The sequence below is a fragment of the Podarcis filfolensis genome (genome assembly GCF_964270895.1).
Source record: "Podarcis filfolensis genome assembly, chromosome: 13".
Classification (NCBI taxonomy): Eukaryota; Metazoa; Chordata; class Lepidosauria; order Squamata; family Lacertidae; genus Podarcis; species Podarcis filfolensis.
This window is the reverse complement of record NC_139615.1, coordinates 50,742,771-50,767,322: the sequence shown is the minus strand read 5'-3', so window position 1 is coordinate 50,767,322 and position 24,552 is coordinate 50,742,771. Positions and strand designations below refer to the sequence as shown.

Here is a 24,552-nt window from a genome sequence, read left to right as displayed (position 1 = left end):
CCCACGTCACAACAGTGGTAACCCGAGTGTCCTGTCACCTGGCTGGTTCCCTTCTCCTCCTCCCCATGAGTCATTTTCTGAAGACAAAAGGTAGTCGCAGTTTCCTGCCCCCTGAGGGAAGATCTGATCATTGTCCTTTGTTCCAGTCCATGCTGAATCCTCTCCCATATGCAAGTTCTTTGTGATCTTGATGGTCTTCTGTCTAGGACCATCAGGGTTGGCATAGCAACTGGGCAGGGCTCCTGTGGATGTGCTGGGATGGTGAAGGGATTATGGCTGGCCTGTATCAAGCCTTCCCCATTTTGTAGTCCTTCCTTCATGGAGTAAAATAAAAGTGGAACAGTGCAAATCCGATGTATGGTTGATTTTCTATGAATTTATAACAGAAGCGTAGCGTGTGTAGTGTGTGTGTGTGTGAGAGAGAGAGAGAGAGTGTGGGGGGGGGGGGCGGGTTTCCTGCTACAGTTACCACCTGTTTTGCTTTGCAACAGGACCTCCGGAACGGATTATGGTTGTAAAACCGAGGTCTCACCCGGCAAAAGTGGGCTCGTGCCTCTCATCACATAGGTACATAATAGATTTAAGAGGTTCCTTTATATCCTATTTTGGGACTGGTTCGTGTTCTTACGCAGCTGCATTTATTTTGTACTTTCTGGGTGTCCCCGGATCACAGGACCTATCACGTCGTTGTGTTTTGTGCTACAACTCAAGCCCTGCTCCCAGCTGCTCCTTTTCTCTTGATTCTGAGCGCGCCTCCTCAGCCTTCAGGGCCCGAGCGAGAGGCAGACCATTTCCCGCCCAGAAGCTCCGAAGGCGGAACTGGCTCAGGCGTTGCCCGGCAACGGAGCGCCGACTCTTCAGCGGCTGAGTGGGCAGGGCCTCCTCGGGGGCGGTTCCGCTCCGCAAGGCCGAGGGTCCGATTGGCCTTTTCCCGGCGCGGGATCAGCATGACCCGGCGCATGCGCCCTGCCGCGGCGCTGGTTTCCCCTCAGGCAGGGCGGCAAGCGCCCGTTTAAAGCGGGGCGCACGGAAAGCGATGGCGGCGGACGGGGTTCCGCTGACGGAGGAAAGCGTCCGCGAGAGAGTCTGCCTGACGCACCAGAATCTCGGTGACCGACGAGCGGGGAGGCGGGGAGGAGGACTAACAGACGGAGCTTTCAAACCAGGCGCCCTGACTGGCTGTTGGATCCGTTAATCAGGCGGCAAAAAGGGCGGGTTGGTGTACTGCGCGCGGAGGGGGCTGGACAAGGGGTGCGCGCTGTCCTATCGGAGAGGCGGAGGCTGTTGATTGGCGGGTCGGTCCTCTGTCCAGTAGGGGGCGGTGGATGTGTCAGCGTTTAGGTGTCCACGGGGAAACCGTCCTAGGCTTCGCGCAGGCGCAGGCAACCTCCTGCTGCTGCTGCTGCTCTTGTCTCTCGCAATCATTATAATATCAAATACAGTCGTGTATAAATAAAGCAAACACCAAGTAGGGGAGTCGTGGTCCGTTAACCCCAGGAGTGGCTCTCATTGTCTTATTGCACGGTGCAGAAGCAACCTTTGTGCCTCCTGTCTGGGGCATCGACGAGCTGAAGTGGTCACACTCTTTACTGGGGTTCAAAAGGGCTCCCCCAAGAGTGAGTTAACATTTGCATCAGCCCACACTTTGGGAATGCGCATTCAGAATTCCTTCAAAAGAGAAAGGCGCAATATTTTGCAGCAGTGTTTCCCATCATGCACTTCCTTTTCTGAATTAAAATAGAAATAATACTGAAAATAAATGTAGAATGTGCTACTCCAGGTGTTATTAGATAGCTCATCCTTACACCTGAAATAATTTAGGGCAGAGAACTAAACTGGTTCTCTGTTGCCTGATTCCATATTCCATCATCCCTCAGGATTGGCTATGCTGGCTGGGGATGATGGGAGTTGGAGGCCAGCAACATTGGGGAGCCAAGGGGGGGGATAATTAAACTCTCTTCCACCCTGCCTCAGAGGAGTGTATTTTGTACCCCAACTGGTAAAAGGCAAAGCCAAAGCACTCACTTGTGTGAAGAAACAACATGAATTTATTCTGAAGCTGGATAGGTATTTGATCTGGAAGTACTTCAATGCCCCAGTTATGCTATGCAAAGAATGACAATAACTGCCTGTCCCCAGTGAGACCATTTGGAAGGAGATGAGACAAGAGCAGAGATGCAGTAGACTCAAAGGAACCATTAATTATGGGATCAATTTATTTATTGGATTGGTTACATGAAGAGTCTGCTATTGATAGCATCTTCTGTTGTATCTGTGTTCCAACTCTTGAACTGGGCAAAAGATTTTGCGCAACTTCAAAAGTTTTATATACCTTTTTAAAAGTAAAAATCAGGTCCAATCCAATGTTGCACTTTGCCAATTTTCTATCTCATGTTCCCTGGAGCCATCAGAAAATCAACTTTCTGTTTTTAGCCTTTTAGGACTTGGGAGCCACCTTCAGTTGCTTTCTGAAACGTAGGCTATGCTTAATATTTTGTCAGTGCAGTGCAAGTCTGGTTTCCGCTACCCTGTTTCCTTCCTATTCTCTTTTTCTTCCTTGATGGACACTTCTTCTAAACACTTTGATCCACGCTATTATCATGAAATACATTGTTCCTTATCTTAAGTGCCATCGGAATGAATTATTAAACTCTCAATAATTTTCTCATTCTAGCTGATGTCCGGTCATTGTCTCTTCCTGGAACATACCATGAAAAGATTAGTCATTTAGGAAACTCATTGGAAAATTTTATTCATCTAAAATCACTTGACCTTTCACGCAATGCATTGACTACCTTGGAGGTAAGGCATATTTGGGGCTTTGTGTGTTTTACATTGTAGATCTATTGAATTAAACAGTTTTGTAAGCGAATTAACATTTCAGACATGGTTCACCCAGTTTGCACAGGATTGGTTATTTTACCCTGTTGTGGTTTACAACTATAAACAGTCTGTAAAAAGATAAAAGTTCACCCACAATGTCTAAATCCCTTGAGAAGGAAGGTACCATATTTCAGTGGTGCAGATTAGGTTATAAAACACGCCACTGCCATTCAGATTAGACAATACAGTGGTACCTCAGGTTAAGTACTTAATTCGTTCCGGAGGTCCGTTCTTAACCTGAAACTGTTCTTAACCTGAAGCACCACTTTAGCTAATGGGGCCTCCTGCTGCTGCTGCGCCGCCAGAGCACGATTTCTTTTCTCACCCTGAAGCAAAGTTCTTAACCCAGGGTACTATTTCTGGGTTAGCGGAGTCTGTAACCTGAAGCGTATGTAACCTGAAGCGTACGTATCCTGAGGTACCACTGCACTGAGCTAGATGCACCCAGGGTGAAGGAAGGCTCTCCAGCACCTGGTGCGGGGTGTCGAGGGGCAAGTAGTGGGGCATTATAACTTAACCGTTATCTAAGGTACCCTATTCAGATTAAGCAACTGCTTCTTTTGGATATAGATTATATATCTGTGGATGTGGTTGCATAGAGTACTTAGCCCATTATTTATTGTTTGATCCATTATATGACTCAGAGTAGATAAATAGGTACCGCTCCAGCAGGAAGCTAAACTGCGTTTCCGTGCGCTGCTCTGGTTTGCCAGAAGCAGCTTAGTCATGCTGGCCACATGACCTGGAAGCTGTACGCCTTCTCCCTCGGCCAGTAAAGCAAGATGAGTGCCACAACCCCAGAGTCAGTCACGACTGGACCTAACGGTCAGGGGTCCCTTTACCTTTATATGTGGTCAATACAGGATAGTGTGTGATACTTGCTTTTAGATCAATATGAGTGTATCAAGTAGCGTTATTTGCTGCTGCATTTAGGAAAGTTTGAGCTTTAAAGAAAGTGTCAGTGGATTGCAAAAGTGTTCACTAATGTTAGTAAGCAGAAATAATTCACTGAATGGTTTATTTTAGCTATGCTTTATTTTGTTAAATGAAAATTGGGCGGCTCAGTGGCTCATGTTTTTACATCTTAGCTTTAGTTATTTAACTTGCTTAGCACTGTTTGCAATTGTCTGTGGCTACAAGCAATAAGTACTGATTTATGCACAGTTTACTGGAGTTGTAAGATGGGATACAATTGCTTTTTAACCATTTGTTAACAGGGCCTTCAACATCTTACATGCCTAGAAAAGCTCAATCTTTACTTCAATTACATTTCCTCGTTGTCGGAAGTATTTCGACTCCACAGCTTAACTGCACTCAAGGATGTGGATTTGCGGCTGAATCCTGTTGTTAAAAATGAATCTGATTATCGTCTTTTTGTCATTCACATGCTCCCGAATCTCAGGCAGTTGGGTGAGTAAGATGACACAACAGAGCCATGTTAGTACCTATTGCAAAAAAAAAATAAATGTGATGAGAATATTTTTTTTCCTTCAGTGGCTGCCCAGTTATTCCCAAAGATGGGAAATATTTTTTATCATCTCATGTTACATTTTTAAGGCAAGCAACTAAATGTAGAATGTGAATGCAGTAAATAGATTTTTGAAAGTACATGTATCATATACACATGCACACATCTGGAAACAAGGATGTCTGCTGCTACTCGTTGAGGGTACATTTTGTGGCCAAGCTGTTTCTTCTTGTTTTTGTTTTGCTGTGTGGCCAAAGTCTCTGTTTAAACGAAGTGCCATAATTCCCTTTTGCTGCTTACCTTCTTTCTCGTTTCCTATGTATGCATTTTCTGAAAAACTGACAGATAGTTTGACAAGTTGACAAGACTCTTGACAGTTGACAAGAGTGTGGTGCTGATGATGCCAAGGTTGCAGTTTGATCTGCATATTCCTGCATTGCAGGAGGTTGGATGAGATGGTATGCAGGGTCCCTTCCAACTCTATCCAACTCTATTATTCTAAAGATAAAGGTAAAGGGGCCCCTGACCATTAGGTCCAGTCATGGCCGACTCTGGGGTTGCGGCGCTCATCTCACTTTATTAGCTGAGGGAGCCGGCGTACAGCTTCCGGGTCATGTGGCCAGCATGACTAAGCCGCTTCTGGCGAACCAGAGCAGTGCACGGAAACGCCGTTTACTTTTCCACTGGAGCTGTACCTATTTATCTACTTGCACTTTGACATGCTTTCGAACTGCTGGGTTGGCAGGAGCAGGGACCGAGCAACAGGAGCTATACCAAATCCATTTGTAGTATTCTTGCCTTTTTATAGGGAAGCTTTGCAAATTGTATCCAAATTCTTTGCATTTGCTCAAAGGGGCCAGTCCTGTTTCCTGTTCTCTGTTGGTCCTGTCTTGTCCCATCCCACAAATACTTCAGTGCCTTTAAGATGCTTTTCACCTGAAGGTGGGTTTGGGAACTGTCAGTCATGAAGTAGAAGGGAGAGGTGGCTGGGAGTCAGAAATCCAGCCTCCAAGTGGTAACAGACAGACTTGATGGCTGTTGAATCTTGGCAAAAAGCCTGCCTTCTTTTCCCTTGCAAGGTAAAAATTTCTGAGCAGTATAAAGAAATCAGGACTTTGAGGTTGACTTTCTTAGTTACAGTGTGCATGTATATACGCAATGGCAAAAACATGTAATAAATTAACATGGGGGGGAAGGGAGTAGGTCCAGTAGGAGAATTTATCATGGTTCTCCTATCAGAGTTCCTGTGAGTTCTACCATTCATTTGGAATCGGAAAAGCTAGCACAGTTAGATTATCATAGATTCGATGGGAAGGGAAAGGTGACTTCAGTTTACAGAGTCTTGATTCTGAATGATTAAAGAGCCAAACCAAGACCATAAAGCAATCATTTGAACAATGTCACAGTTCATAGTAGTTTGTGTATGAAAGGGAGCTTTATTCTGTTTGACGGTTGCATTTCGATATTTTTTGTAAATGTGATATCATTAGACGTCCTCATAACACACACCTTGCTCTGCATGGCAGCTATATACATAAATACTTGGATAAGAAAATAGTTTTCTTCTTTGTTTCCTGCTTAATTTCTGTTGACAGGATACTTACCTACATTTACACAATCCCATGCCGTTCTTGGCAGTCTTACTCAGGGATAGTTTTGGAGACCCTTCTCCTTGGTGAAACAAAGGTCCTCAATTGTTTCTGGAAGTTACAGATCATGGGTACCTGTAGATGCTGTTGCACTAAGCCAGAGCAGCAGCGCTGAAAGCCCCACTCTGAGTTACTGAGCATAGCTGCGGTGTTGCGTGAGCTCACAGCGCCTGGGACTCGCGTGTGCTGGTACGTGGCTGGGAGCGCCAAGGGGGTGCGCATGCGACAGGGCATGGAGGGTGAAGGAGCCCGTTGCAGCACCCCAGCCCTCACCTCTGAATCCGTTGCAGTGATCCTGCCCCACACTGTAGTCCACAGGCTTGCACTGTGCCGCCTGGCTGCCCCTGCTTGGGGGAGCCCAGCTGACATGGCACTTGGCAGGCCGAACCAGGCACCCCCACCCTGGCACCCCCAGTGCAACCCAGCCCAGTTCTCCTTTCCATGAGCATTGGTTCCTCCAACACCAGGAGAGGAGTGCCGGCCCACACTTGGGGTACCTTCATAAAGGCACCGGCTTCACCCCCCCTCAAAGATCCGCACCCGGGGCCACATCCCTCTGGCACCCCCATGCAATGCCCCTGGTTACATAGGGCTGCTTTATGGTGTGAAAATTAAAAAGAAACCATTCGTCTCCCATTTCTTTCTCTTACTTGCAGTACCTCCCCTTCTTGGTTCGCAGTGTTATGAAAGATACCCTGGACCCTTTATTTTCATTATTAACCAGAAGGGGCTATGGCTCAGAAGGCTGAATGGACAAGCATCTCTTGGTGGCGTCTGTCTCTGTGCCACTAGGATATTGTTCTGACAACTTTTGCCTAAGTTTTACAGACTGAGGGAGCAAATCAGTACTCTCTTTTTCATTGTGCCATTCTCCCCAAGTTTTGGGGGAAAGATTTTTTGAATTATTCGGATTATTTTATACTCTGCTTTCACACGTGACTTGAAAATATTTCAAAACTTAAATGAATAGAACTATAAAATACTTGTACATGTATTTTGTCCTGGAAGGCAACACTTTATGCTTGGTAATTGTTTTTAAAAACTTCAATAAAGTTTGTAAAAAAAAAGAAACTTAAATATTAAAACCCGGATAATGTTCAAAATAGGTCAGTGCACATATTTTAAATGTTGTATGTAGGGTCACCATGAACTTAATCCAGTCGATTGCACCAGATTTAGGCATGAGGGGGAGGGAAGAGAATCATCAGAGTTATCTAGTTAGCCTCTTGCCAGTGCAGGAAATCTACTACATTCCTGATAAGTGGCTATCAAGCCTCTGTTTGGAAACCTCTTAATGAAGCAGAGACCGCCACCTTCGAAGGCAGTCTGTTCATATTATTGGGAAGTTCTTCTTGATGTATAGACTAAGCCTTCATCTTTGAATTTGAACCCATTGGTTTAGTTTCTGCCCTCTGGAGCTGGGTTGACAACATGCTTCCTGTGGGCGCAGAGGTGCCCTTGAAGTCTTCTCCCTGTACCTGCAAAATCTCAGAAACCACCCTCCCTCTGCGCTCACTGTTCCCTTCAACACAGTGGTGTAGTTGGGGGGGGCACAAGGGCAGTTGCCACAAGGCACAAAATTGTGTGGGGGCTTTTAAGAAAGACCTTTCATCTTATAAATTTGGGAATATTCTAGTATTGAATTTGCAAATGTTCTCCTTGCATGCAGACCATCATAAATACATTTTCTTCCCTTTTGGGTTGTATTTTTGTTTTTTTTAGATGACCGTCCTGTGAGAGACAGTGAGCAAAAAGCATCCCTTTTACATTTCTCTACAGATCATGCTTATAGATTCAGGAAGCCTTCACTGGTAACAAGATGGACTGAAACGGAAAGGTAGGATCAGAGCAAGGGTTCAAGCAACTGTAATCATGTGACTATGGAAATATCTGGAAATTGGGACAGGATCCAAAGGGCTGCCTGAGGAATTTGCGTATGCCCCTTCCTGTTACTGTGCTGCCCCAACCCCACTGCCAATTAGAGGACCCGGAAAACGGGATGATAACTGATACACAGTGTTCAATAAAGATTCATGTGCAGTTTGTACTCTGCAGCAAACATGCCCGTTCTTTATCCGTGCCGAAGACAGAGTTAGGCACAGTATTGGCATATCTGGTCTTCCTTGGCACCGAGCCATTCCAGGCCATGCGGTTCCTGTTTCAAAGAGGAGCTGTTTCATCCTTCAGGCAAAGCCAGGAATGTAGGGATGTGCTATGCAGACGTGGCGAATATCCAAGTACTTGGGCTTCATTTACAGCTTGAGCTGTAACTATGTTTGCTTTCTGTGGCACAGGAAGTCTCTGAAAGGCTTAAAACCTCTGTTAGATCTTCTGAGTCTTAATCCTTAATCAGGCTAACTGACCTACTTTCCCTTGTCAAAAGTCTGTTAATTAGAATTAGATTATGAGCTCTCCATGGCCGTCTTTGGATGTCACCACTTTAAAAAGCAACCCTGGTTGGAAATGTAAGGAGAAAGAAGGGACATATGTGGTGGGAATGTAAAAAAATGAAGTGCTTCTGGGAAATGATATACAATGAGATAAAGAAAATATTGAAATATACATTTCTTAAAAAACCAGAAGCATTCCTATTAGGAATTTTAGGTGGTGAGATAAAAAGGAAGGATCAGAAAGTATTTTTGTATGCAGTAACAGCAGCTAGAACTCTGGTGGCCCAGAAATGGAAACAAGAAGAAATGCCCACGATTGAAGAATGGAGAACGAAATTACTGGATTATGCAGAACTGGACAGATTAACAGGGAGGATTCGCAACCGACAGGACCAAAGATTCACTGAGGACTGGAATAAATTTACAGAATATATTAAAAATATTTGTGATAATGATATAACGTTTGTAAGTTTCCAAGAAGCTCTGTAAGAAGGTTTGGTAGAAATATTGTTTAAATAATATGGTAAGATAAGATATAGTGCAATATAAATGAAGAAATGTGAAGATATGTAATAACTACGGAAAATTATCAGACATGTTGATGGAAGTCTAAAAGAAAAAAGATGTGTGATGAATTCTTAATGTTTAATTGTGTTATAAATTTGTTTTTATTGGAAAATTAATAAAAATTATATACAAAAAAAAAAGCAACCCTGGTACAGCGGCCCTGTGGAGGCCAACATTCAGCCTCTCTCCTGGAGGCGTGCAAGTTCTCTTGGCTGCTCAGGTGATTTGAGCGATCTTCTGCAGCAGAGAGTGTTGCCTGTCTGTGGAGGCTCCCCACAAGCTCCTCAGTCATGCAGGAAGCCTCTATGGGCACACAAGGCTACCCACTTGAGAGCTTCGCTCAGGTTACCTGAGTGTCGGATGCATGGGGCTAAGCTAACATCCATGCAACCCTTTTAGTGCAGCAGTGCCAGAAGGTCATGTTTTGTTTCTTAAGATACATTTTTCTCTCAAATGAAAACTTAAATAAGGTATAAAAAGCATGCCATTTTCTCTCTGCAGTTCTGCCCATCCAAGAGTTGAATACATTAACTTCATGTCAAAAAAGTGCTTGGTGATGGATAAAGATGATGAGGCGGTCCTGAACCTCATTACAAAGTGTGAATGGGACTTAAGTAAGCCTCCAGGAATAACTGGATCGACCGAAAGTCACCCCAAAGTTGAATTCCACGATTTAAACAGTATGTGGTTTGTTTGTTACTTTTCTCATGTTGTCTTCAATAACAGGCTAGTTCATGCCAGGGTGGAACCCCAGGCTTCTGGGTGGTATAGTAGTTTTAAATGCTCACCGATCTATTTCATAGTTGGGAATTTATTACTTGTTTGGTAGAAATCCCTCTCTTCAGTATCCATTCTGATGTTATGTGATGATGTAGGCTTGGAGCCATAGACCAGCCTGCGATACCGTTGAGAAAAATGGAAGTTTTTTGCAGTCTGCCATCTCAAAACACCCAACCACTGCCTTTGTATTTCTACCCCACTGAGCCAAGGTTGGGATTTGGAGTGTAAGAAGAGCCCGACTGGATCAGGCCCAAGTCCTTTTAGTTCAGCATCCTGTTTTCAGCAGTAGCCAACCAGATACTTTTAAACACAGTTTAAAAACCAGTTTTTAAAGGTCTGCCTAAAAACAGATGTAGGGTGGAATATTCTACTTTGCATGAGTGTTCCAAATATATGGGGCCACTACTAAAAAGGCCCCATTTCTAGTTCCAACCAAGCTGGTGGAGGCAGCTAGTTCAGGAGGCAAGAACCAAAAACAAAGGACAGAAAAAAGTTATTTTAAAAAAAGTAAACAACAGTAGGAAGGCAAAAAGAGCGAAACACACCGCAGAAAATATAAAGGACAGCAAATCACACAAAGCAGAAAACTCACAAAGGCGGAGCCATAGTAAAAGTGATGACCTTGGAATGGAAACTATATAGGGCTGCGGTATATAGTATGGGTTTCTGTAGATTAATTTACCATTTAAATCTATTTCTTGAGGTATTCACAAAATAGAAGATAATACTAAGAGACATCGGAAGCCAGGAGCATCTCCCTCACGGCTTGTCTTATTGCAGAATTGGAAGCAAGAAAACTTGCCCAAGGTAAATAAAAACATTTAAAATCCTGTGTCGTACATTCTTCCCACGTCAAGAATGCCTCCAACTCAGTGTGTGGTTCTCAAAGCAAACCATACAGGATCTGGTTGTCTTTAACATAACCAGTGTGAAAGCCAGCATGGCTAAAGGGTTGGGCTAGGACCTGGGAGACCAGGGTTAGGATCCCCACTCGGCCATGAATTTCACTGGGTCACCTTGGGCCAGTCACAGCCTCCTAGCCTGTGAGGATAAAAGGGAGGGCAGGAGAAGTGTGTCCACCACCTTCAGCTCCTTGGAGAAAAGGGAGGATATCAAACAAACAAACAGTGTTCTGAAGCTCCCAGGGCCTTCCTTTACTTTGGAATGGCTCTCCCCTCTGGCAGAGATAGGCAGGGTTCACATCCTCATGATACATCTCTGGGAGCCTCCCCCCTCCCTAGACCAGTTCTCTGCAATCAGATTATTTGGGTCTAGATGGAGCTCTTAAAAACCCAGCTGTTTAGCTTTGTTACAAAAGCTTTTAAATGTTGTATCGGCTTCTCTGTTTTGCCCTCCCCATCCCACATTATTTTTCCCGTTGACGCATGCACGAGGGACTGCAGGACTCACAAGGGATTCCTAGAGGGGTAGGAACATCAGCAGGAGACCTGGCGATTTACGGCTGTTTGCCTGGCTACAAACCACCCAGGAAGAGCTTGAAAGAGGAGGTGTGAGACAGTGGGAGTCTCCATAGGGGCCAAGTACAAAACAGAGCACTATAGCATTAAAGGCCTGGAAACGATGCCTTATGAGGAACGGCTAAGGGAGCTGGGCATGTTTAGCCTGGAGAAGAGGAGGTTAAGGGGTGATATGATAGCCATGTTCAAATATATAAAAGGATGTCACATAGAGGAGGGAGAAAGGTTGTTTTCTGCTGCTCCAGAGAAGCGGACACGGAGCAATGGATCCAAACTACAAGAAAGAAAATTCCACCTAAACATTAGGAAGAACTTCCTGACAGTAAGAGCTGTTCGACAGTGGAATTTGCTGCCAAGGAGTGTGGTGGAGTCTCCTTCTTTGGAGGTCTTTAAGCAGAGGCTTGACAACCATATGTCAGGAGCACTCTGATGGTGTTTCCTGCTTGGCAGGGGGTTGGACTCGATGGCCCTTGTGGTTTCTTCCAGCTCTATGATTCTATGATTCTAGCATTAAAGAGCAGCAAGTTGAGTGATGGGAAGCTGTAAGGCCAGGAAGTCCCCAGGCTTCAAAACATAAGTTGGTGTGAACTGGGGACAAGCGCTGGAGAAAGGAGGGAGTGAGTACCTCTCCCACTCTCATGGGAACAGCTCCCCCCTTTCAAAAAGCCCCAAAGCCAACAGGACAGCAACATGGGCTCCAAATTACTGCAGCAGATGCCAAGCAAGTATGCCAAGCTATACCGCAAAGGAAGATCCAAACAGGACCTCCATTCGGCTGGTGGGTTCAGACTTAAGCCCTGCTTTTGTCAGGTGTCGGTTGTGCTACAGAGGTGGAATCTACACACATATAAAAACAGTTCTGAAAATGCCTTTTAAAGTGTTTTTAAATTTCATTGAATTTTCCATAAGGCTCACTATCGCCATCTAGTGTCACATTGTATATCGCACTTAAAATGTTTTATTTGCAGCTGTATAGCTGAGTCCAGAGATCCTGATTGTAGAAGAGTCCTCTTTTTCATTTTCTTCTAGGCTCCTCAGTTACAAAACAGAAATATGCTGAAAGCCTCAGAAACAAATAAAGGTATGTTATAACAAATGTTATTGTGCTAATTAAATGGTAGAGTTTGGTCATTAATACCATAGGCATCTGTTGCGCAGGGTTCCAGCTGTCACTTTGCATGCTGATAGATAGGTTTTACTGACAAGCAACAGAAGTGAAGTGGCTAAAACAAATACCGTTATAATCCTCACTTTTGTGTTTTTATATGGAACACTCCTCCAGCATACAGGCAAACACATATTGCTTAATTGCACTGCAACTTGGCTTTAGATTTGTACCTTTTTTACAGTTAATGGTCAGAATGCAACATGGAGAGTGACATCGCAGTGCCGTGCATAACTATTTAGAAGTAAATCTCACTGACTTCAGTGGGACTGAACTCCTTGGCTTTGTACTGCAGACTTCGCACTTCAATACTTTGGGAATAAATGGCCTTAAACACGACTATCTCGGTTGGACTGTGGCCTAAACTGTGCACTGCGCCTGAATGGTTAAGCTGGACATATTGTTCTGCAATAAATAAATAAAACTTTAAATGCTCAAGGAAGTTTTTGTCAGCAAGCTCTATCACCTGCCGATTAAAGTGGTTTAGTCCTGGACCAGCCTTGCTCTGTGATTCTGCCAATCGAAGTAACCTGGTTCTTAGTCCCCTTTCATGCCAGCGTGACCTCAGTGACTTAAAGCTAGACTTGAATAATGCGTTTGTAGACTGTTCCAGTTTCCAAACTGTATTACCCAGTAGCAAATGACGAAGTAAAATACATGTTGCAATAATTTGGGTTTCCCCCTCCAGAATATAGAAGCTTGCCTACTTCACCAACTCTACAAGTTTCTCACAGTGCCCTTGGTCAAGGACACAAGAAAAAGAAAATCGGCGTTCGAGTTTCATTCTTAGGAGCTAAATCACAAGAGCTGCCCAAGACAGACCCTAATTTGAAGTTCCACAATGAGGCTGAAGCATATGAAAAGATCACAAGCCATGCTATTTTTACACCCCATCCAGGTAAAATTGTTTTTTAAGTGTTTCTGTGGCCTTGCTGCACATCTAAAATACAGCTGCCACTGAAAGCAGCAGCAGCAGCAGCCATATATCTACCTCCCCCACCCTCCCAGCCCTGTCTTGTTGAACTTAACCTGCGTTTTGGTGTCTCAGTCAGTATCCCTGGCTCTCCACTCCCTACCCACCACAAGAGGCAGGTAATGATGTGGAGCATGGCCAGGGAAACTCAGGGATATGGGATAGGGATCAGTTCTGCTAGATTATATGAAGAGGAATGTGGGAGCTAGATGTCTGGCTGCTGTTTTCAGCAAAGATTGTTGGCTGTGGCAGTTGTCTTTCTGAAATAGAGGGATTGTCTTAGATCTGGGACTCTGTGCCTCAAACATATGTGCTAATTCCTAACCATCTTTATGATAAGAGTGCCACCATGTGGATTAGCCCAGTATTTCACTAGTTATTTATGTACTGTATTTTTTGCTCTATAAGACTCACTTTTTCCCTCCTAAAAAGTAAGGGGAAATGTGTGTGCGTCTTATGGAGCGAATGCAGGCTGCGCAGCTATTCCAGAAGCCAGAACAGCAAGAAGGATTGTTGCTTTCACTGCGCAGTGATCTCTCTTGCTGTTTTGGCTTCTGAGATTCAGAATATTTTTTTTCTTGTTTTCCTCCTCCAAAAACTAGGTGCGTCTTGTGGTCTGGTGCGTCTTATAGAGCGAAAAATACGGTACTTCATTTATTCAGCTTCAGTTGAACCTATTTCTCTGCAGAGAAAATGAGCTTATCTGTATCTCACGGTTTCTCTTGGTAGAGCTAAACCACGAGCCAAACTATGACTTAATTCAGCACAGGGCAGCAGCAAATGGCCAGGTAGGAACAGAGTAGACATGATCACCTGTCCAGGAGCCCATGCATTTGCTAATTGGTGCTGACCTGTGTTCTGGCTTAGTATTATGTGTGAACTGGGCCTATGAGAACCTACATATTGAAACATCCAGCAGGTTTCCATTGACCCACAGAGCGGCCAGCAGATGTAACTCCTGCACATGACATAATGTACACAACTGGAAAAGAAATATAGTTCGCTTATACTGAGATTATCTTATTGTTATGAAAGTTTTTGGGAGCCAGTGCAGTGTTCTGGTTAGAGTGTCAGGCTAGCACCTGGGGGACAAGAGTCCATATCTTCACTCAGCTATGATGCCAGTCACGGCCTCTCAGCCTAACCGACCTCACAGGGGAGGAATATAAATGCTTTTTATTATTATTAAGAATTCTGCTATTTCATGGTTTAGTGTTTTTTCACCTAGACTGAAACCATTATGTTCAAATACTTTTTCCATTTGTAGCCCCACCAGAAGCCAATGAAATAGTAGTTACTTCTCAGAAGACAACAACGGGACACGACCAGAAGGTACCTGAACGTGAAAGGCTAAAGAGCAAAGACCTAAAGAATGGAGATAATGTCAAAAATGTGTCAGTTTGAGATCAAGCCAGTTGATCTCTAGTGGATCAGTTATAACAAAACGGGTACACTGAAGATTCCTAAGGATATGTGTTTGCACCTGATCACTAATACTAGCATGGATTGGCTAAGTTTTCCCCCCTTATCAGCATTCCATTTCCTGGTGTGTGTTTTTCGAATGAAAGTTAGTACTTCATTTAAAGAGGCACTAAGTTTCCCTTCTTTTTCCTTATCCTGGTAACGGACTCCTCCATAATAGGATCCCAATTCCTTTCTGAAATCTGTGCATATTCATCTCCTTTTCATTAGTGAAGTAATTCCCCCCTTTTTTCTGGTAGCTATCTGTGTATTCATATGGAAATGATGTTTATCTCCCAGCACATAATTCCAGTGTTTAACAGTTTACACATGCTGCCCATATGCTACTGGGCCAACTACAAAGTTAATGTATTAATTTACAAAGCCTTTAACAACTTGAGTCTAGGATATCTTCAATACTGTTTGATGTGTTATATCCCTGTTAGATCACTCCCGTCTTTGTAGGAGTGGCTTTAAGTGGCTCCCCATGACTCAGGCACACAGCTCAGTAATTTCCCCTTTTAAAAAAGTTTGGCATAGACAACGTACCTTAAGTTTTCATTCCTGGTTTGTAATTCTCCTGAAATGTTTCTCCTGAAATTCTCCTGAAATGCTTCAGAAAAATCCCCTCCTTGTTTTTCTTCACTGCTTCAGGATTATTTGATAGGCATGAGTGCACCAATACATTTATGTGTACTGGTGAGCCAGTCAAGAGCTCATCATCTTCAAAGGCATTTGTGTAGAGGCAACCTGTCAAGGATAGCAGTGCCTTCTTACATAAGTCAGTAACCCACAAAATGTTTACTAGCCAGTCATACATTATTAGTAATTTGTAATCTGTAAGAGGTTTTCATAAACCTTCTGTGACTCATTGGCTGGTTGCAGTTCTTCTCGCCATAGCTGACTTGGCAACTTAACTATTTTCTATGAACATGGATTAATAATGGGACAAGAAAATTGCCTGAAAAAGATGCCGTGGCTTTGACCCGAGAGCCAAGAGAATCTTTTCCTAATTGTCTTCTTGATCCATTTGTCATAGTCCCTAAAGTAGTTGCTTCCCTCTTTTTCAGATTTAAGGACCATGCTCCTCCAATGCTTGAACCCTGATAGCTGAGTTAACCTGCCTCTTGCTTTTTCTGTCAGCAAAGATTCAAACCTGAGTTTGCGCTTTTTGCCTGTTGCACACCTGCCTCCTTGCATCATTGTGTTTGGTTCCATTTCCATTTGTTCCATCCTTTTCCTTTTCCTTTTCCTTTTCCTTTTCCTTGTTCCACTTCTAACCCAGCGTTCTGATCTACTAGCAGCTTTGTATGTTCCTTCCTTTGCATATAACCTAGGACTAACAGTTTTGTTGATTAAGAGCTTTATGGCCAGAAAGTAGATTTATCTTTCTTCTTCTGCCCATGAGCTTGAAAATATCACTTCTAAACATGGCAACCATATGCATCTGATCACTACCAGAGGAGTGAGCGGGGGCAGCAGAATGCTAAGCAATCCTTTGGATTTTAGCTGTTTGACTAATAAGCTAGTCTATATGCCATTTACTTCCGGTAAAGAGCCCTGACAAAGGTGAGTGCTGGGGACTAGATATGCGAATTGGAGCACATGTGCCTATCAGCAATCCAGGCAGTTCTGAACCCCAGAGCATTATGGATAAGGTGAGAATACATTACTTTGTTCGTTTTGCAGTGCTAATGGGAAAGCACAGGCTTGCTCACTGTGCCAGGCCGCAGGCTGCATGCAGCTCCTCGTTTTAAGCTGTGTCTAGGTCCTCACAACATTTTTCTGTGTGCAGTGCCTGTTAATCTATCCTGCCCAGGGTAGCAGACGCCAAGTAGTAAAATAGCACTATTAAAAATAAAACAAAAGCGTATTTAAAACAATTAAAAGCACTTAAAAGCAGTAAGAATTCTTTTAAAAAACATGTAAACGTTAAAGTAATTTTTTTTTTTAGTGCAAACCTCAAGGAGCAGTTCAGCTGGCAGATGAAGTGCTGTATGAAACAGGACTTGAATGTCTTCTAGACTTGGTTGATAAACACTGGAATGGTTGCAAATCGCTTCATTGCAACCAAACTTTTTTATGTAAGTACGAGTCATTTGTTAGGGATGTCTGTTTCTCCGTGATGATTTGGCTCCTTCCTCCTGCAAGGTGACTTGCGGGTAACGATAGATCGGTTTCCCCCATTGATTTCTCCAACCCCGGCAACAGGTTTGACAGATGTGCACTGCTTTTCACCTGGCAGAAATAGTCCCACCTTCTGCTCTCATAGTAAAGCAGCTCTGTTAGGATCAATTTTGCTGAGGTTACTTGCAAGTAAAAGCCATGCTGCTCTACTGGAAGAGTGAATTTGTAAAGACTGAGCAGGTAGTTTGAAGGAAATTACACCCCTGCCCCCCCCCCAAACCTGGTCACTAAATATGAACTTAGAAAAATCTCCTTTAATTCCTAGCTCAGGCAGAAACTGTTTTGTCTGCAATTCAGAAATCCACACCCACAGATCAACAGAGACCTGCAGAACACCAAGAGCTGAATAACCTTCGGTTAGAGAGACAGGCTTTGCAAAAGCGTATCTCTGAGCAAGAAGAGCAGTTCAATGCCAAGATCAATAGTTTGGCATCAGACTTGAATAGTGCTAAGAAAGACAGGGTAAGTAGAATGAAGTATTCCGCGACCCCATGATTCCCCTGTGCATATAGGTATGTACATACATATAAACAGTGTTCTAATCTGGGATGGCAAGATGCAGCTGTCAAACTCCCAACAATCAGTTTCAGATTTTTTTAAAAAATGCATTTATTCGAACTTAAAACCCATCCAAAGGACCTAGGGTGCAGGATGCTATACTAGTTTTCCTGTATTGCTGATTACCAGACTTGTCTTCTATCATTTTTTGCTTAATGTTGCTTCTGCCAAACATAGGGAAGAGTTCAGCAATTGGTGACAAGTTCAGCAATTCACTCTGGTTTCCGATGTTTCAGCAAGCATTAACTATGTACTCCTAGGCAAAGGGGTAGAAATTTGCTTTATTTTTAAAAGGAAAGTTGAGTTTTTGTTTCCAATGTCACATTCTGTCCTTTTTGTGGAAGTTCAGCTTATACATCCATCACTAAAGGCCACGAGAAACACAAATCCTGCCTCATGAATCTCTCCCCAGGCAGCAGTGGTCTACTTTTCAGGGCAGAATTTCTCCAAACTTGTCTGCAAATCAGAGATTTCTTTCTTTTCCGTTTAAGCCACCTTAACTATAGAAGCTCTATGATTTCTTCAAAATACAAAGCAAACACTGAAATTCAGACCATTCTAATTTATTTTGACCTCTGGTGTTGCGTTTGTAGCAGCTGTTGCTTGATCCGCAGGGTCTATTCTGATTACTTTTAGCTCAGAGGATCACTGGGATCCCACAGTAGTTGGAGCAGCTGTCGGGTAGAATCTGTAGGAAGGAGTGCTCAGAGGTTGCACCCACACTGGCAGCTGGAGCTTGACATTTGCTTCTGTCAGAGCTCTGCAGGGCATATCATTGAAAGGTTTATAGCCCCTTTATGGAATTATTGGTGTACTTGGCCGGTATTTCAAGCCACTAATATTGGGTAACACATGCCTGAATTCCTTATTCTTCATTTTACTGTAATTTACTGGTCAGCAGCTTGAGCTAAATACAGTCAAGTCTATCTTGCCAATTAGTCACTACAAATCCCTCTTTCTTTCCTCATCTTGTTGGATTTCTGTCTCACATCTACCCGACTACTTTTTCTCTGTCCGCAGAGCATATAGGATAGGGTTAATTCCTCGTCAGAAGACAGGGTCAAATTGCCCCTGAAAACTCTTCCCAGTTCAGTCATATGAACATGCTTAGCCTGCTACCACTGACATCAGATCAGTGCTCCCTGGGAGTGTGGCCGTGTCAGAACAGGGGGACAGGAAGAGGACACCTGCATGAAGCCTTGGCCTTGCCCTTTAAATGCCCTGGCTCCTGCTGAATGGAGGACTTGAACTCAGATCTTCTTCCTCTTTCACTTCCTTGGTTGCTCAAATTCGTACAGAATGAAAAAGTCAGCAAGCGTTAACGGGAACAACCGGTGCCATGCATGGCTAAGCAGGTGAAGACGCTGGTCCAACCAGCTTGCCCCTTTCTACTCCCTTGGTGATGCTGCTGGCCATCCTTTCTCCTCCAAAGCCCCTCGTGCCGCACAGCTGAGAGGGAGCTACTTGACCTGTGTCTCAGTCAGATGATTCCCTGTACCAACACCAGCGGAGGAGCCTTTCATCCTCGCCTGTGTGAGTGGTCTTAATGTAGGCCTATCAACAGAGTCTGAAATGTTGGGTGATTCCTTGCCAACCCGTCTGGGTTGTCCTGTGTCTCTCACTATGTGTTGTTTAATGAACCAATGGGGTTGCGCTGACCTAGAGTGTGGTGGGTGGGGGACTAGTGGGATTAGGATTAGATTTGGGTTAAAGAGTGGGGGCTAGATTATAGAGAGGGAAGCCCGTGGAGTAGCCATAATACTTAGTAGAGACCTGAACTTCAAAGCCACAACAAAGGACAAAAGAGGCAGATTCATTTTTGCTAAAGGGACACTAGATGGCAAAATTAAACTGACAATCGGCTCCATGTATGCCCCAAACTCGAAACAACTAGAATTCACCCAAAAAACACTAAACAAGTTCCTCTCCTTCTCCGAAGGATAGCAATCCTAGGAGGGGACCTCAATCTAAATATGAAAGGTATATCCCTGAAAGACATCCACCCTACAACCCCATGGGCAGCCTTCCTCCGAAGGAAACCCCCAACAACTAGGGACTCTTACAAGTTACTAAAAATGCTAAAAAACGGGTCTCTCTGACATTTGGGGTGAGCAAAACCCAGGAGACACCAGCCATACATTCCAATCCGGACGCCATGGTACAGTGTCCAGACTGGACAGCATTCTGCTCACACAAGGTCTGATCCCCTCAGTGGAATCAACAAACATAGGTAACACTAAAATCACAGATCACACCCCAGTAGAAGTCACCATTAAAATAGGAGAAGGAACACAAACCACCCCATCATGGTCCTTCAGTCCCATCCTAACCACAAACAAACAAATTAGAGAGTCTCACAAAAACTCTCCAAAACTGCTTAAAGGAAAATGATGTAGACAATATAACAGAGTCTGAAATGCTACTTTAATCATTTGTGATGCCTAATAAAGGTTTGGTGAAGTAATAGCTACTTTAATCATTTTCTCTGTCTCATCATTTTTTCCTTTCTACACCTCCCCTCCCTCATTGTGTTAGGATATGTTGAAGCATAATTTAGACAAATTACTGAAAGAACATGCAACTCTGAAAGTGCACAGTCCCAAAATGGAACAAAGGACCCAGAATGCAGATGCCACTCAGGCAGCACCACTGCAGATAATCAGTAAGTTTCTAAAAATATGTATCTGAATAAAGCTGTCCATGTTTTTGTTTGAACACATGAAGATTCTGTATCCTCCATCCGATAAAAGGCAACTTTGTAAGTTTATAGCAGTTCTGGAAGGGGCAACCTAGAGCAGAGATCCTGCAAATGGCATATGGAACTTTGCATGTACATTTTGGTCTTTTCTAGCCTTGCACTAATCACTGCAGACTCTTTATGAATAGCATTTGCTGCAGTGCGAGGGGGAGATGAGCTTATCCCTAGTGTACAGGCAAAGATGCTGTGGGCACAGTCTAACTGGTGGTGGCGGGAAAGGACCGTGAACCTGGCAGGGCCACCAGGCCAGCTAAGTGTGTGTGGGGGGGTGGTCACCAGAAACAGGACTGTGGTGTCTTTCACCTCGCATATTGGGCTGTCTTTTAAAATGCACACCCACCCACCCAAATATTGCCTTCATGTATTCAAACACATGGAGACCTGGTCACATAAGAAGCCTGCTAATAAGATTTAAAATCCCCTTAAATTCCTGCTGATTGATTTTCAGAATGATAACTGTGTACAATTTACTCGGATTAAGGTGCCCACACTTTCCACCTGAGGTCTGATATAAAAAGCATATCAAATATATGCATTATTGGGTTTTGTAAAACGGCATTTCAGAGGAGTAAATCTCAAAAGTTCCAAAATTTCTTAACCCTCGTGTCTGAACTGATTTCGCTCTCTGTCTCAGTCCTGTTGTGCTAGATCGTGTTGAGATCCCAATGCTTTGCTCATAGGAAAATGTCACTATCTCATCAGTTGGCAGCTGCTACCCCAAAGACCTTTTTTGGTCCCCTTTTTAACCCCACCCTTTGTTTCATGGGAACTGGTGGTGGTAGACAACATAATTAAAATACAATGCTTGCAAAGATTAAAACGTTTAAAAAATACATCACAATTTTATATCAATACTCATAATTCAGTACCCATCAGTAGTACTACTAACTGGGCATCCCCTGCTGACCTCAGGGCACAGGTTGGCTGGCACTGGAGGAGGAATTTCTTTAAGTACTTGGGCCTCCAAGCTTTGTGCTTTGTACACCAGCACCAAACCTTGAATTGGGCTTGGTAGCTCACAAGCAGCCAGTGTGCTGCCTATTGGATCCATGACACACTCAACTGCTTGGCTTAGCTGACAAATACCCATTCCTTCTGATCTTTTTCATATGGCTCAGGGGAATGCAATGAATGGGAGTACAACAAGCAAGCCCTTTCTCCTCATCTTTTTCATGCAGTGTCATGCAGTGCTAACACCTTTTTTAAGTAAGATGGTTGCCTATGGCTATATTCTTTCTCTCTCCAGAGCTTGAAAACCACCACAAGCTGTTGGCTGATGAAAATGCCAGTTTGAAACAGCGCCTCCAGCACTTTGACAAGATGCAGGAACTCACAAAGATGTTGCAGGAAAGCCACAGGTAGAAGCTTAGTACTGGATGTTAAGTGGAAGCTCTCAAGATTTCAAACATTTGGCCATTTAAAAATTTGTTCTTGTGTTCAATGGCATCCGCTTCTCCCAATGTATGGTCACTGTCTTTGCCAAGCTGCTTCCAGCACATGTTCTTTCATCTCCCTCCACACAGAAGTGCTCCTTCTTGCTTGACCCCAAGCTCTGCTCAGCCACGTTGCCCACCTGGAGCCTCCAGTGCTCAACATCTAAATACTAAACGTTGAGAAAAGTGAGGAAATGGAGGGCTGACCCAGGAGGAGAGAAGTGATTGCACAAGTAGACAGACTGATTGAAAGGTCGAGGCAGGGTCTGAATCACAAACGCCAGAACCAGCTGTTCTTATACAAGTTTAATTTCACTCCAAGCTCTCTTCCCTTCCACCCTGCTTACCCCCAAAAACTTGGTTCCCAATTTTTCCTCCCTGACTTGCCCCCCTCAAAAAAAGACTTGTCGTTTTTCTCATTCTTACTTCCTGTTCTTGCATTTGCAATCCCTTGGTGTTAAGAGAGAGAGAGAGAAAGTACCAACAGGTCTCAAACCAAATGGACAAGTAAGGAGAAGGCTACCTTAAGGCATGTGAAAAAATGCACACGAGCATCTATTTGTTATCCTGTAGAAGAGAAAGGGATTTTCCCTCCCCATTATTGAACCAGTGGAGCAAAGGGGTAGAAAGAACTGGCTCCCTTTTGACAGCCCAGCAGCCAAGACATGCTTTCAAGCAACAAAATATGTTATCTGTGATCTCTCCAGGTTTGAGTGCAGCTGTGCGCGCGCAGGGCTGTTCTTCACATCTGTAGGTTCCATAGTTTATTTTGTAACGTAATAATTGATTTTCTTTTTTTAAAAAAATGCAACGCTTTCTTGCAGAACCTTGGTTTCTACAAATGAACGTCTCTTAAAAGAACTGGAAGAGGCACGTTGCCGACACAAGGCGGAAGTGGAGCAACTACACTGGAACTACAATCAGTTAAAGAAAATACTTCCTCCTAGCAACATCACCCAAAATTAACATCAGCAGATGTTAATAACAGTGAAAGGCATGTGAGTGTAAATGATTTATAAAGGATGACAAACCCTTGGGGTTATTTACTTCCATGAACCAACCAACTTTTAACACTGTGGCTGATTTTTCTTGTACCTCATTTTTTTAAGACATCCTCCCCATGGTTTTGGAATATAGGAGTGAATATATAAAATTATTGAATGATTTTAATGCATTATTCGATCAAGGGCAATTTATATGGAGTTTTTAAGTAAAATAAAATAGATCTCTTCTACTGTGAATTTTGTATTCACCTCAAACTTTTTCAAATAGGGATCATGTTTATCATTGACCAAGTTATTGTTGCAGAGCTGTGTGCTGATACTTTAGGAACAGCTGCAAAACCATGGCATTAAGACATGCTTCGAGTACTTCTGCTCATGGAATGAAGTTTAGCAGTAATGTGACTTGCAGTGCAATCCTGTCCATGTTTTCTTGGACTGCAGCCTTAGAAGGGATGAGGGATTCTCATACTGTTGCAGGTGCTTTAAAAATAATAATCCTAGCTTATTCTTTCACTTATCCTGTCCTTGAATGTGTTATCTGTGGATCAAGAATTAACCTTTGGCATATGAGATCAGTAGCTGCTGTTTCCATATTCCATTAAAAAGATGCTGTTTCAACAATACTGTCCACATCTTCATTGATACCATTTGATCAACTAATTAGGTTGATTGCTCACTGAGATCCAGTTTCTCTCTGCATTCTGGCAGTTCCAAATTTCTGCTGGCAGGAAATATCATGGTGTGTGTCCTGTGTTACTGAAGTGACCTTTTGTTTTCTTTAATGTTTTGGATAATTATTTCTGGATTTCAAACCACTGAAATTTTGCATCTGCTGATGGAATGGCAAGTAAAGGATTTGCCAGTCAACGTGCCTTTCCAAGTCCAACTGATCCCTGTAGGATGGCATCCAGAGCCACATAGTTGCTGCCTCAAATTCCTTTGGTACTACTTTTGAACAAAAAGCATCTCCTATGGTAATATGTTCCATGCTGAAACAGCACCTTCCTTTTCACAGTCAGATGGGCGGGGTACAAATAAAATAATAAAAATAGTAATAGTAATAGTAATAATAATAATAATTAATAATAATAATAATACTGTTGTTACATTCCAGAACAGACTTTTGGCTGTGCAGTGTTTGCACATGTGTGTGTGTTTTAAAATGAAACCATGCAATATATGCTTTTCCTACTCAAGAAATGTAAGTGGACCAGATAAAAAGCCTCTCTAAATGCACTTAATTTTAAAACTTCCAACAATTTTTTAAATCTTGTTTTCCAGATAAGGCATTCTAATTGAATCATAGAATTGCAGAGAAAAGGGCAAATTCCATGCTAGGGCTCCTTATGAAATGAATTGAAAATAAAACTGCCACTATCATAATACCGTCATACAAATCTCTGGCGTGACCACATTTGAAGTCCTGTATACGTTTCTGGTTCCTCACCTCAAAAAGGATATTGCAGTGTTGGGGAAAGTTCAGAAAACGGCAACCTAAATGATCAAAGATACACAGCAACTCCCCTGCAAAGAAAGGTTGCAGCATTTGGGACACTTTAGATTAAAGTCGAGGAAGAGGTGACATGATAGAAGTGTGTGAAATTATGCCTGGCAGGGAGAAAGTGAGGAGAACAGTTTTTCCCTCCCTCTCTCCTGACACTAGACTTCGTGGGCTGCCAATGAAGCTGAATCTTGGAAGATCCAGGACAGAGAAAAGAAATTACTTCTTCATGCAGAGCACAATCGACACTATGGCACTTGCTCCCCCAAGAGTCTGTGATGAGGGATGGCTTTAAGT

The 24,552-nt window shown here is 43.3% G+C and overlaps 1 protein-coding gene across 3 annotated transcripts; it reads left to right on the top strand.

Moving 5' to 3' along the window:
- Positions 1–850: 850 nt before the first annotated feature.
- Positions 851–24,151, top strand: CEP72 (centrosomal protein 72). Of its 3 annotated transcripts, none has more exons than XM_083583027.1 (15): positions 851–1,109; positions 2,675–2,802; positions 4,101–4,293; positions 7,723–7,837; positions 9,459–9,637; positions 10,441–10,544; positions 12,245–12,296; positions 13,069–13,278; positions 14,621–14,685; positions 16,769–16,898; positions 17,267–17,463; positions 20,095–20,221; positions 21,564–21,675; positions 22,575–22,748; positions 23,874–24,151. In XM_083583027.1, exons 1-14 carry the CDS (start codon positions 1,037–1,039, stop codon positions 22,714–22,716), a joined length of 1,827 nt encoding a protein of 608 aa, XP_083439153.1. In that variant the 5' UTR covers positions 851–1,036; the 3' UTR covers positions 22,717–22,748; positions 23,874–24,151. The 3 variants fall into 3 exon arrangements, with proteins under 3 accessions (XP_083439153.1, XP_083439152.1, XP_083439151.1); XM_083583026.1 differs by having other exon boundaries at positions 23,869–24,151; XM_083583025.1 differs by lacking the exon at positions 23,874–24,151 and having other exon boundaries at positions 22,575–23,375.
- The last annotated feature ends 401 nt before the right edge of the window (positions 24,152–24,552 follow it).

Coding starts and splice junctions, on each gene's coding strand:
- CEP72 (XM_083583027.1), top strand. CDS start 1,037: ATGGCGGCGGACGGGGTTCCGCTGACGGAGGAAAGCGTCCGCGAGAGA. Junction 9,638..10,440: donor TGAATTCCACGATTTAAACA/GTATGTGGTTTG, acceptor CTATTTCTTGAG/GTATTCACAAAATAGAAGAT. Junction 16,899..17,266: donor TTGCAACCAAACTTTTTTAT/GTAAGTACGAGT, acceptor TTTAATTCCTAG/CTCAGGCAGAAACTGTTTTG.